The following is a 15,122-nucleotide window of genomic DNA, read 5'->3' as shown; positions in this document are numbered from 1 at the left end:
TTTGTTGGAAACCTGTTTCAAGCAGTTTTGATTGATTTCCATCTTTGGTTCAAAACAAATATAGTGTCATACAAAAAACATATTCATTTTTCGGAAATGGTTCCGTTGTATGAACATCAAAATATTTCTGGAACATACATCAAAACAAGAACAAGGCAAATCAGACTGCCAAGAAATGATCTAGGAAGAGAGGTGGATTTAATCATAAATTTGAATATGTGTGGAGGGAAATGACACAGGTTAATAACAAGGATAAATCAAATGTCTCTCCCAGCTTGAGGCTGGGATTGTTGATCCCTACATGTCGTTAGTCATCCACTCTCAAAGACCTGACAAAAATACAAACACATAAATAGAAGAGACAGAAATCACTAGCAGCGATTCTGACCTTGGCTCTCTGTGAATTTAACAACCAACCCTACTCGGATATAATGAGCACAGAAGAAAGCAAGCCACTCATACCTGTTTTGTCTCTTTTGAAGGGTTTTGTCTCTTTTGAAGGGTAAGCTCTGAAATGCGTGAAATTTGCTGTTTTTCGCAGCTGGCTGGCTGGCTGCAGCACCTTTTTGAACCACTAGGGACCATGGGGTTGGTGGAGCTCGGCCCCTTGAGCTTGCCTTTGACTCAACAGAGAGGTATACTTTGAAACATGGCTTTTTCACATCTAGAAACTTTTGATAAATTTGATAGATATTCATACACATACAATTATGGGAAATTCATGCTCTCCAAAGCAACAATTACAGCGTTCAAACCTATACCTCATTACAGTAGCATGTGCGTTGGTGTGAGGAAAAAAACACCTTCCATTTCAACAAAAATTTAAATCAGTGGTAGTACGGTTGCCATAGATATGTTTATTGTTAGGTTAGTGCACCAATTAGAATACACTTCAGTATTCTGGGTAAAGCAATTTCTCAACCCATGTTTTAAATAGACTTTTAGATGTGTTCATTACTGTCCAAATGCAGATGCTATTGAGGTCACTGCTTGACTCACACATTAATTTTTAATTTCCAAGGATACAGAGGTAGCAAATTTCACAACTCATCATTTCAAAGATTTGGTTGCTACCCGGAGTTATTTGGAAATGATCGGATGAAGGGGATGTTATAGCTGTAGAGGTAAATCTGGGAAAATTATGGTAATATAAAGCAGCATAGTTGGGCCATTGGGTCATTTTCTGTGTCCTCGAGGTCGGAAACCTTGGTGAAGATCAGGTCTTCATGAAAGGGTAAGACTGAGAGAGAAGTAGACACATCTTGAGGTAATACATCTTTAAGTTCAACCTTGTGTTGTAGAACAAATCTTTGCGATATTTCTAAGCTCATCGATTTGGGTTTCCTCAAGAGGTCAATGACCATGAAAATATTATACACAGCCGGGTGTGTCCCCAAGACTATTTTTTGCGGTAAAAACAAGCTAGTTAACCTAAGGTCATTATACACCATATCACAACAAGGTGCAGTGAAGTGTAAAATAACAGCAGTATCACAGCTCCATTTGTATCATACATTAATTTAGTTTTTTCCGTACTTTCATACCAAATCCTGTCTCCATATTATTAAATATCTTGAGAGATTTTGATGATTAGTTTCTGCCCTTAAATTGGATCTCTGAATGAAACCTACTGTAAGTAAGCCCATGGTCATCCAATAAACAGCAATACAATTAATTAATTACAATTAATACAATTATGTTTTCTATGAATACCAAAAATACCTTCAACAAAACATTTATTTTCCAACTCCATTCCTTGAGCTCTAGGAAATGTCACATGCTTTGTTGAAGTGAGGTAAGAAATGAAGAAAATTATGTCTCTTACCAGAAAGGAGGGAGATAAGTTGTGGTGTCAAATATGGAGTAAGAGACACCATGCCTGCAGTCCCTCAGTCACACTGATATTCACAGTTTCCATAGCAACATCATCTTTGATTTTCATGGTCAAATATTTTGTGTCATATCTTGAAACAACATGATTAATCCTTTACTCATCTTTAGAGGGTATGGGTGGAACTGATCAAACAGCTTCCCATTTTTCTTTCTTATGAAATACTGATAGGAAACACAATTGCATAGATGAGAGAGCAGTATAGATCATGTACTGAGATAGCACTAGAAGAAGTTCAAAGTAGCCAATATTTATGGTCATTGCGTTAACTTAGGCAAGATAGCACACTTCAACAAACACTGGTACAACTATTCCTTACCTCAGGCAATGTTTACAGTAAAATGACTCTATTCAGTAATTGACTGCTTGGACATGGGGATACCCCTTCTATATCACCTTCCATTACATAAGAAGTTCAGGCAAAAAGGTGTTCTATTTTGTGCATGTGATGTTGTGCAATATACTGTATTCCTATATAGAGGTGGTATAGAGAGATGTCCTACTGGAATATGCTGATGTGTCTTTCATTCTCAGTTGAGCTCTGTCAATTCTTTCAACCCAAGTACATTAGGATATTAGCTTGATATTCAACCCCAATAAAAGGTGCTATGAAAATACACTTTCCATAAACTTTTGGTGGGCTACCTGTGAATTCTAGGCCATTGAACCTATGAAAGCATGCGTAAACCACTAAGTAAGTAGTTAGCCTTTTGGATTAAATACTATACATGGAAACAACAGGCCTACATAGTATCACATTATTCAGTCCCACACATAGGCCTTTTATAGTGTGAATGGTGTGAGGATAGGGTCCATGTGTAGGGTATGAGTCTATAGATGCCCTAAGCCAACATGGCTTCCCATCAGGCTGTGGGGTCGATGCAGATTTATGTTCAGTCTAGTCAGCTGTCCCCTCTCACACCGAGCAAATCAACTTCCTCTCAGTCCATCAGGGCTACAGAGACTGCCTTTGCATCCTAATATGGCTTCTGAACACCAAACTAAATATACATTTTGCATGTTATATTACTTTTGTCAGGGGCAAGACACACAATTCTGGGGAGGGAGAGGGGATGGGGTTAAACATTGAATAATGCTGTCAGAATGCAGAATGAGCTACAGTACTGTATTTAGTGCTGCCTATGTCTCTCATTTGCCCCATGGGAATAAGTCAGTTTGAGGCAGATACTACGTTTGAAGCTACCATTACCCCATGATTCATGTTTCACACTCCTGAAACAAAACAGAAGGACAAATGTTACCTTCACAGAGCCAGTGGAATTAATATTAGTCACCGTCTATAATAACAACTCCACTAATAAAGTGAGTGACTCACTTTCACTCTGGGCTCTTTTGCTTTGCCCTTGTATTGGCATCATGATTGAATAAAAACATATCCAGCAAGTATAGCCGGAGGTGGTCACTGATCAGCTATCAGTACACATGGCCAACTAAAATATTAGTTGGCCATTGTGAATTACATCATACCATTTACAAGTACAGTGAAGCACAACCCTCAGTGCAACTAACCAACCTTGACTTGACAATTTTCTAAAATATCCTCTCATAAAAGCAACTTTGGAACTCATTGGGGATATTTCAGGCTCAGGAATGGATGCCCTGTCAATGCCTAAGCCTAATAATGCCTCTTGCTTGTTAGATATAGAGATGTTGATGCTTACAGCTACAGAGAATGCTATCATGCCCAGCCGCATCAGAGAGAGAGAGAGAGAGAGAGAGAGAGAAAGAGCTCTCAGCTTCTGTATTCAGTTTCTGTAGCAGAGACACACACACACATTGTTGTTGTGCGTGTTAAGGCCACAGTGCATGAGCCATGCACCTCTTGTGACGCTAGCTCTGTCGACACAGCATGCCAGAGTCATCGCTGGCTGCCACTGGTAATCACCATAATGAATGTAAAAGCCTCGACGCACAGACACGCTCACAAAAATAGCCCACAACAGAACAACACTGCCTTCTGTCCTCTCTTCAAATAACCATGGGATTAAGTTCAGAGTAGGGCATTGTTCATAGCTTCCTTCCAACTGTTATTCCATGAGTTGTATACATTGCGACCCTGAATTATGATCCACATTTAACTTAACTGATGTGATCTTCCAAAGTTAGACCATGAAAACTATCTTTAGAATCCTGAAAGAGCTACCATGCAAAGATGTTTGTTCTCATTCCTAATGCTGAGGTATTACCTCTGGGCGCTCCAGGACAAGCTGGCAGTAGCGCTACCGTTTTTCAAGTATAAATAATCTTGAACCTTCACATATCTTAGAGTAGTAATGAATAATGCATGAATGAAATTACAGTTTCTGTGATACCTCTGTTGTATCAGGCCTCTCTCCCTCCATTGATCACACACCATAATTCCCTCTGTCTGGAAGTGAGACACCTGGACTCCACTGATAAGGATTTTGCTTTGTCAACTAAAATCATGAAAACAACGTCCATAAATGGTTCCACTGTGATCCAACATAATAACACATATACCCATACAAGTGTGTGAGAATTCTACTGTACACTAGGTCACTAGATCTGGGACAAAACTACGTCTTGCCAATGTAAAAGACCCAACCCCGATGCTGATGCTGTGAGGTATTTCTGCTCTAGTTAGCCAACCTGTATCTTGTTTACACATTGATCTGCCAGAGAAACACACTGCAGGTAACTCAACCAGCTTACTGTGTATACAGTACAGACACTATGCAATGTTGTTCCACTGAGGCCAATTAAATGGAGGTACTGTACAAGCAAGCATCCAAGTGGAAGACAACCAATTAACAATGCAGTCACCTAGTGCAATGTGTATTACAAACAATAGTGCCAATTAAAGGTTGCACTCCTCAATTTCTGTTTCCAACCACGGTGGGGACATTTTGTTGAGGGGTGGGTGTTGTCAAATGTAACTGCCACCAAGTTTTTTTAATTCTATGTTACCGTAATTAACTGCTGTCCCTCAAACTGCCCATGTGAGTCAAATGACTCAGTGGCAGTAATATTGGGTATTGATACTGTAGGTAACCTTTAGTGAAAACCTCAAACTAACCATCCCTACTCTTTATCTGCATGTGTGACAGCTACAGTCCATTATTGGATTAAATCAAAAGTCTTGGATTGATAGTATATTTATAAAAAGGTAATAATTCAATAGAAGAAGTAAGGAACTATACATTGTCTGCACAGTGCTTACAACTTTTCATCCGGGTCTGCAGAATGGACTGCAGATAAAATGGCCCTCTAACTGTTGTGTGGGTCTTAGGACCCGATGTGTTGTTTTCTGATTATACTCTACTCAGTGGCATGGAAGGTGTCCAAAAACAGTATACCACTGATTCTGCTACCTGGCATCTGGGGAGTGGGAAACACATGTACCCTCAATAAAAGATAATAGAAATGACAATAAGATTTACCATGTTCATTGAAACAGACCGGGATGGTTGCCAGCCGGCATGCCTACAGTACTATCTCTCTGGATATCTACCTGTGCTATGCAGGTAATTCATTGTGTTATATGGGACGGTACGATGCAAGACCATGTTTGTGTCTGCATTGTGGCTTAAGAGACAGAATATGAAATTGGTGAAATATGAATAATGAAATATGAAGAGAATTTAACAAGAATTGATATGACTCTGTTTATACGTTTTTAATAGCTATGCTACTCATCTGAAGTCTTTGAAAAGAATAACACTTTATAAAAAACATTCCCCAACACCAAATCTAGTTCACTGTACAACATAAAGATGATCTATTTCTATAACAGCTACTTCTTATTTTACTGCTTATAAGATTGAATATCTCTTGCACAATCCATGTACCATGGTTGACTGTCGTGTAGGTAGTATACTTTTTTTGTACATGTCTGCAGTTAGAATGAAAATATTGCTCTCTTAAAAAATAACACAATAATAAGTATAACTTAATTTTACTGGAGTGGAGTTATTTTTCAAATGCTTGACCCTACAAAGGTGCTACCTACTGCTATGTTTTAGAGAGTGCATTTTCCCGGGGGTTTAAGTCTCTCTGTAGCCCAGACATGCTCTCTCCATCTAGGAATCATAATAAATGAATGATAACTTCAAATGTGTGTGAGAAATACCAAAAAGGTAAAAAGTTATCAAATCTCTTTCCCTTTTTGCTGTTGTGTGGTTTTGATGTTCTCTCTGTTGACAATAGCACAGGGTAGTACAGTATGTGTGTTATGAATATACTGTACGTCTTTCTTTCTAATCTTCCTACATAGGAATATCTTCAATTCAGACTTGTACTTGTATATCTGGCCCTGTTACAATCAATGATCTGTATACAAATCTGTATATTGATAGATCAGTGGTTACAACCAGGTACGCCTTTGAACACTAAACTGGGAGGGAATTTGGGATTTTTGTGGAAGGTGAACAAAATAGCATGATGTGATCACAGAGCAGAAAAATCACAAGCATGCATAAAGAGGCATACGAGGGTGGGATTTCACACTCTTACATTCCTCACCAGAATGAGGTCTATCACAGCTGAGTAAGTATAATGGGAAAGGACAGTAAGAGGCTTCCCAGTAATCATGCTTGTCAAGAGAGATTTCTCACCGGGAGAAATTTGTGGTCGACAACGAGCTGAAAAGCACAGGGATGAATGAAAGAGACTTGATGGATTCCAGAGTGGGATGACTGACCACTAATTGAAGTAGTTGCACCTCTTGTTGTGTCTCATCGTCTCATCTCATCGTCTTGAGACAATGGATGACAAATGAGGTCTCATAAAGTCATACGGTAGATATAGAATGTAATAGAGTCTAATAGAGGCAAATGAATTGACATGATTTAGACTCAAAGATGTAGGGGACATGACTCCAGCAGAGCCCACAACCCCAAAAACGTAATACTATAACATGTTTGTTGTTAATGAATTATGTTATTACATTATAATAGCCTCGACACCAACACATTAGATTCCCTAACTGAACAAAAGTAGTCTGACATTACACAGTCTGATTAAAGTGGCACTCCTCACTCTCTGTCCACAGTGTGTGTGATCTGTTTGGAATGGAAATAGTGGTGGAGGATAGCAGCAGAAAAGTATAATTCTAGTCTGATCGCGATACTTTAGTAGAAATACAGAGCGAGAGAGAGTCACAGAGATTGATTAAAAGCTCGGAGATATTCATGAGCTATACACTGTATTAAGCATGTTTTGATTTTGTTTGCTCAAATCTGATCCATTATGGCAATCATTTTGCTGTGAGTGGTCTGAAAAGAGTTGAATTAGCAGTGCTTTCACAGGAGAGTATTCCTCAGAGATTTATGTTCAGTCTTTTTTGTGATTGGGGAAGATTATTTGTTTTAATCATAATGTTTTTCATAAACAGTAGTAGAGCTCTCGTCTTCATAAGTGAATTACTGTGAATTAAGTGAATGAATGAATTAGATTAATCTGAAAATGTTTGGATCACCATTTGGATTAGACAAAGCAGTCAAGCACCTCTTCTTTGAATGAAGCTGTGGAGTTGACCAGTTGGGAATGAACCCTCCCTTGTTGAGGTGGAGTGTTGCATTTATGTTCAGAGGCCTAAAAAACGTCTCTAATGTAGGTTATTGCACCAAAGGAGTCCACTCTGACTCTTTCATCTCCACTCGATAATATTTTGCTTCAAACTCTAGTTTCATGCTAAGGTCTATGATCAGTTTGTTTTTATTTCTTATTTTTGGTTGTTTTTCCAGCCGTAGTCCTTCAGCTATCCGGCTCCATGTTAAATCATTTGACATGTACAACAGGATCAAAAGCCTTAATGTGCCCTATACAGTCCTGCATCGTATGCAAATGGAGGCGTTTAATGAAGGCGTCATGAATATTTCATGAGTGGTGTTCTACGATTGCACTGCAGGAAGAAATTCATAGAGAAGAAATTGCTTTTTTTGTAAAGAATAAATTTGACGACTGAATTTCCACCCTCTGTTTGATATCTAAACCCTGCTCATCACTTGCTCATTAATAAACCTCAACACTTTGAAGTAAAACTACATCACATACAGTCTAATTACTCACAGGAACATCGGATCTGTAATACCCACTGTCTAGAGTAGATGGAGTTCTTTCTGGCCACATACTGTACAGTAGGCCCTAAAGCACAGCACAGAACATATTCATGAGGAATTGACCTTTTACATCTTGTGTACTTGAGGTAAATGGGTTATGGACTGCAATGTTGCAATATAAAATCACTTTGTTAAAATATATATATTTTTTTTTTATCTGGGTTAGGGTTAGTAATGCTCAAAAAGAACATTATTTTGAATAATGTGGAATACTGAAGAGAGTCCAACTTATCTACAGTATGTATCTTTAAAAAACGAACTTGGTGCTGGTAGTTTGAACTGAAGCAGTATCTGTGTCCTCTGTTAGATGGCTATTCTACAAAGGCATTTATCTGCATTGTAATTGTGTGGAAAAGTTAAAGTAAAAGTGTGTGGTACTGAATATGCCAGTTCCTTGCTTTGTCAGCCTAAGGCTCAACGGATGATGAGGTGAAATTATTCACCTCCCACACAGCACTTAAAAAAGTCTCTAAGCTAATCCTCACAATGTAGTTATATGTTGGAGTGAAATCAAACTACTTTGGCCTAAGGATTTGGTCCAGCAGTATTCTTATAATTAGCACATTGCCTATAGAAAGTCTACACCCCTTTCAAAATGTTCATCTTTTGTTGTCCCAGAGCCTGGGAATTAATATATTTGTCTTTGTAGGGTGCCTGATAGGAATCAATTACACACTGTGTTGATTAGGCTGTCACTACCAACTCAAAATGTTCTCTGCATCCTGAAACTCCCCAGTCTCTGCTGGTCACAAGCATACCCATAACAACGTTTAGGAGAGCCACAGTGATTGGGGTGTAGCCTTTGGAAACAGGTCTTCTGTTATTAATTTTTAAAACATTATTGGACTTTTCTTTAATTTTGAAATTGTCCAGTAGGCTGTGTAGATCAGTAGGAGAAAATCCTAATTCAATTTATTTCGATTACAGGCTCTGGGGCAACAAAAGGTGAACATTTTGAAAGAGGGTGTAGACTTTCTATAGGCACTGTATATCTGATATTTAGTCAAAATATAATAAAAAGTCCTAACTTTGTTATATAAATTGTTGTGAAAAATATGATAGGTGGGATAGGTAGGGTTTTTCTGGAATCCAAAAGACAAATAAGAATGAGATGCACAAACAAAAGATGATCAGACACATGCGCACATGCACCTGCACATGCACACACAAACTTAGCTCCAGTTAAGCCAATCTGTGTGTGCCCCTGAGTCCTGGTGTCACAGTCCTGCCAGGTTAATACTTTTGTCTATCAGAAATTAAACAAAAGAGTGCACCTTTAAGGGTGTGAACATTCATACACATGCTCTGTTTTGCCCAACCAACAGCTCTTCTTTAAATCCCTACATTTCTGTGTGCAAATGTAGGAGCTTTGGTAGAGAAAGCTCCGACATTCTAAACCCCAGGATGAGTTTGTAATCATATTTCTCTCCTTTGAATCCCCACCTTTCTGTGTGCAAATGTCTCTACCAAAGCTCCTACATTCTAGACCCCAGGATGAGTTTGTAATCATATTACTAATGCATGTCTCATTAGTTTCTGCCATGGCTGGGTGTCTCTGCCGAGCTTTTTCCTGCTGTACACATACTCACATCCAATTGCTGGCTGGTATTTGAGAGCGTCTGGGCCTGAATCTAAAGCAGTTTACGACGAAATAATAACCTTCTAAAAGGCTCCTCTGTATGCAGAATCATCACGTCCATTTGCATTCTAGTGAGACAAATTAAATTGCAGCAGGAGGTGAGAATAGCAGCGTGTCTAGATGACAAAGGAAGGAGGGAAAACAAGGGGGGGATGACATCTGGGTCGATAGACCAACTGGGTTCTGAAGAGAGGGATGTGGTCCTAAATGTTACTAACACTTGTGAAGACATATTTGATAGCTAATTGCATATACTGCTGTACCACATAGGAAAAGGAGATCTGGGTTAAAAAGGGATGGCCATGAGAAATGTAGGTATTGGAGTGAAACGCACCACACACAGACATGCAAATGTTGTTCAATTATTAGTTTGTGTACTAATTGTCCATCCAGACAAACTAAAATACTCTCCACTTCAACTCTTCCTGCAAAATCTGAGACCCGCCCAACGTTGGGCACCACAAATAAAACATGTCACAAAAATATTTCCAACTTATCCAACTTCAAAAATTAGGATAATATTTACATACCGCATATATAATACAGTATGTATGAAGAGAGTTGTATGATAGTAGTACTGCATTCTCTGAGTACATTACATTTCTGGAATAGAAGTATCCGTTCCGTATCCAATTGACATCCAGAAGACAATAAGCAGACTTCACCTTATTCTGAGTCAGGTCGCTGGTCTTGTTGGCTCCTTTACTACTATAGGCCTAGCTGGAGAATTGCTGAGGCAGGAGAACATGCTGCATTATAACCTACAATCCTGCCCTCTTTAACCTTACTCTCGACCAAAGTGGTTTCTGCACGTCATTGAAAGTGTTTGCGTGCCCCTCTATGAAAACAGTGTTCTCTATGTGTATGAGTGCCATTAAAAAGCCTGAGTGTTGTGCTATTCTCTGTTTGTGGATGCATCCTCTGTGGTGGCTTTCCTTGAAGAGCACAGCGTAAAGGGGTAGGACTTCGTTAAGTGCATTCTGAGGAACACCTGTCATATTTCGCCTCTCCATGAACCCAAGACAGAGCTTTCATTATTGATGAGGACTTCACAGCGTACATGCCACCTCCTCCTCCTATTGGCTCCTAGATAACTCTAGGAGATGGCTCTATGAACTAAACATCCAAGCAAGAGGAAAATAGAACATTTCTTACTTTGAAACTTGCATACAGCACCAGTGTACAGTACAGCACACTGACCCTATAATACCCTAGAGATGGTTCTTCAATGTCAATGTCACACCATATGTGAGCATGCTATTGATTTCTTCTGTGGGGCAATTTCCTGGATACTTAACCTAAATATCAGCTCTCATCAAATTGACTGAGAGGGATTGACCCTATTGAACTGATATCTATAAGTGTGGGCTTGTTTCAACATCTATAAGCAATAACAGGAGCAACATTTCTATACAGCTAAAATTATATACAGCTAACTATGTTGATCTCCTCACATCAGATTGTATATAGAATCTTATCCAGTCAATACCATTGTGAATTTGTTATGATAATGCTAGCTCTGCGATAGTTACAAATAGGGCTATTATGGCTTATGAAAAGGTCACCTGCATGTCTTCAGAATGGATTTGGGAGAGCAAAGAGGAGAAAGCTGCTCATGTGACACTCAGGACCTATCGTCAGGAGGCTTTGAGTAGAATCATCTTTTGTTGTTGTTTAGTGGTTTTAGCGTTCCACCGAGAAAGCAATTTTAAAACGGATGAAGGGGTAATCCCCTACAATACGAGGATTATCTCTTAAAATGACCTTTATTTTGCCATGAGGCATGGAGTGCTTTTCAACTGCAGTGGCCCTAGTCTTGTTTGATTACAGCTAGAATGCCTATTCAATATCGCAGGGCCATAGGGCAGCAATACAAATGGTAAAATAGCATACAAATGATATGATAATGGGCTGTATAGTATTGCACATGGGCAGTCCATTAAGGGAAGAGTAATGATTTGTGAAAGGTTAAGGTTAAAACTAGTGGGCCATGTAGTAACATTGATATATTTTAATGAATAGTTCCTCCCTTAACGCTCCAAATATGCTGTTTTTTTACTATAGGAAATCACACTGTATAGACATACACATAGATGAAAAGGTGTCCATTAAATGTTTTTTTGGAGATTGCAATTACTCAGTAATTAGACCTCAAAATGATTATCAGATAGTCATTTGGCTAGGAGGACTGGCAAGGATGCAATTTTTTATGTTTTGGTTTCAAAAAGCCTGTCAAAAGGTTCTATGGCAAATGTGAGCTCAGCTTTCAACTCAAGAGGGTTTTAATGAAACTAAAGCAATTTGCCACACTCCTATTTATATTCTGCTTCCTTCAATTTGGCAGACTTGCCATTTGCCTGGATCCCTGCAAGACACAGTGTGTATCTTTGTGTCTCTACTGTACTGTATGTGAATCACTAGACCCCCTAGTGGGGCTGTCAAGCAGATTAGAGACTTAAGAGCTGGTCACTTGCTTTTCAGTTTTGTTTTATCATTGTAAATCATCTGGTCCAATTGAAATGTCATATTTTCTGTTATCTGTTGTTTGATATAGGCTCATTCTTAATGCCAGTTCATTGTTAAAAAGCATCATCATAGTGCCAGATGTAAGCACTCTCACCTCTGCCAAGTGGGTATGTCCAATGGCCACAGCCAACTACTGTAGGTAGTCTGCTTACCTTACCAAGTTCAAGCCTTGCTCCCAAGGCTTATATATAAAATCAATATGCATTGTGGAAGATTGTGATTGATAGGTATGGAACACTTCTTATAAAAATGCAATATGACAACACCAATCATAAGCGTATTAAGTAAAAAGAGGCATACATATTATATAAATGTGGCAGAATATTCAAAGGTCAAATATAGTGCAAATCCTCAAAATATTTAGAGGATATCTCTGAAATACATACAGTGAATCAGCATGAATAATGCATTTTATTGAAATATTCATCAAGGATAAATAAAATCCTACTTGTGGTAATAAAACAGGATAAAAAAGCAGAGCTCTGAAAGCACTGAATTTTTCATTGACTGTAAGTTTATTTTCAAATGCTAAGATTCCACAGAATCTGTCTAATTCAAATCCACGTTGGAACCACAGAATGCCCTTGAAAACCCTCTGGTTTGTATAAGTGCAAGCCAAGCTTTGCATGATACTATCTTTCCAGAAGTAAAGTTAATGGGAGAGTGTAAAAGCTGGTAGTTTTCTCATAGACAAGATGAGAGATTTTAAAATAACCCCATGATTTGTATTCTGAAAATACTGATTGAAAAACGCTAACTTGGCACTCTGTCAAGACAGTAAAGATAGGCAACTATAAGGAGTTTTACTTCAAAACTACAAAAAAAAAGAGTGACGTGATCATTTGGCAATGGTTTTGCGGTCAACTACGCCTAAAGTCAAGAGACTGGCTCCAATTATCTGAACTAAAGTAGAGCTCAGATTTCCCTCCATTTAAAAACAAAAAAAGAAAATAGCACCTTTGATGGGTCAGGATCTCAAACTAAGGAAGATGGTTTGATGCCTGCCAAAACAGCCTTACTACTGTGTATATTTAATCAATTATTGGATTTAAAACCAAAGGAACTGCATTCTTCAAATGTCCCGCTTGCAGGTGATTGTGTTGAGAAGTCATGAAATGAAAAAAAATAATATATGTATATATTAAAAATAATATGTTTTCTCAGATTACTCAACTTTTTCACTCTTGAACTGATAACGCCAATATAAAAACAACAACACTGTACATCAGTATCTCAACTTTAAGCAAAATGAGGTAAACTTCAACATAACCATCTTTCAACTTTAATTTGTTTGATGCTAAAATATTCTTACAAAAGCACATTAGAATCAACATTACAAAATGTAATCAAGCACAATACCATTCACACATGTCCATACAAACAACAACAATTCTGTGTAGTTTTCTACAATATGTACAAGTTGTGAAATATTAACATTATGAAAAAGAAATATACAAAAGTAGGCACAGTAGTAATTAAGTAAAGAATGCTATCCCTCAATATCTGTTCTCAACCCTTTTATGAAAGTCATGCTGTAGTCGTATCTTACAGTGCATTGTGTTGTTAATTATATAGTTTATCAAATGTACACAATATTACTGTAAATAAGAGTGCAGAGAATACTGTATGTACTATATGTCTACCGATGCACCTGTGGATTATCTACATATTGACACAGTGGAGGTTTAAACCAGGCAACAGCAGTATGAATACAAATTTGAGATTGGATCCAAATCCATAACAGTGTGGAGTTATAAAATCAATATGCATTGTGGAAGATTGTGATTGATAGGTATGGAACACTTCTTATAAAAATCATGCATCACTCAAATGATGCCATTCATTTAGTTGTTTGCTGCTTTCTTTCAGAATAAAGTCCAAGATGGAGGTATTATAGTCCTTTCAAGCAATGACTGGACTGGGTCCGTTGGACTCCCCTACGGACCCCCTGTGTTTGTGGTCTGAGTATTGGCCGATGAACGAGCCGTCTTCGTTAAACTGGTCCTCCTCGTCCCCGTAGTCGGCCAGACTGTCGGCCGGACTGTCCCCAGTGACACTGTCCCCTCTGTCCAGGGAACATTGGCTGCCCTTCAGTGGCTTCTCATCACTGTCACTGGCACACACAGCACAAAGAGACAGAGGCTCACTTCTGCTGCTCGCACAAACATGCAGGCGGACACAGACACACACACACGAGCAGGCATACACACACGCGTGCGCAAGCTGGCTCTCACACACACACACACACACACACACACACAGACACAGACAGACACAGACACAGACACAGACACAGACACAGACACACACACACACACACACACACATACACACACAGAACAAGCTAGCATAGTTTCTATAGAGCACAACGGGTGGGGGGAAAGCGGGTAAGGGAGTGGAGGGCATGCTACAATCACTTCACTTCACTAATTGCTAATTGCCAAGGCTTCAGGACTGAAGGCAATTTCAAATCTCTTTAGAGCCGGCGATGGAAATTGCCAGAGTGCTGCTCATTCCAAACAGAGAGAGAGAGAGAGAGAGAGAGAGAGAGAGAGGGCGAGAGAGAGAGAGAGAGAGAGAGAGAGAGAGAGAGAGAGAGGGGGGGGGGGGGGGGGGGCTGTATGCAATCCCAGACAAACAGCCTGTCATTCCTAGTATTCCCAGAGGGAATGGCGAGTGGGCCAAGGAGATTAGATGCCAATTTAAGACTGGGCAACTGGCCAGCTCACAGGTGTCTCTCTACAAGACAGAGGGTCACCTCAAAACCAAGGATTTCTCATCGCTTCTCACTAATACCCCCAGCCCCATCAATGTCTGGTCATGCCTCCCATTATCTCTCTCTCTCTGTTGTATTAAGCATTCATAACACATAGTGTGTTTCAAGAGAGAATTAATGCATGTTCATAACATGACATGTTTAATACTAGACGGATATGTCCATACTTGCCGAGTTGCCATCAACAAT

General features: G+C 39.1%; 1 protein-coding gene across 6 annotated transcripts in view; it reads right to left on the bottom strand.

The window, feature by feature from the left end:
* Window positions 1–13,416: 13,416 nt before the first annotated feature.
* Window positions 13,417–15,122, bottom strand: part of chl1a (cell adhesion molecule L1-like a) — a 35,217-nt gene continuing 33,511 nt past the window's right edge. For all 6 annotated transcript variants that reach the window (XM_083674915.1, XM_083674914.1, XM_083674918.1 and 3 more), the window contains one exon: window positions 13,417–14,270. In XM_083674915.1, the coding sequence (XP_083531041.1) occupies window positions 14,060–14,270 (211 nt within the window). In that variant the 3' untranslated portion in view covers window positions 13,417–14,059. The remainder of the gene's footprint in view (window positions 14,271–15,122) is intronic.

The sequence above is a fragment of the Argentina silus genome (assembly GCF_951799395.1).
Source record: "Argentina silus genome assembly, chromosome: 8".
Classification (NCBI taxonomy): domain Eukaryota; kingdom Metazoa; phylum Chordata; class Actinopteri; order Argentiniformes; family Argentinidae; genus Argentina; species Argentina silus.
Note: the sequence above shows the minus strand (reverse complement) of the source record. Positions and strands in the feature narration are given on the sequence as shown.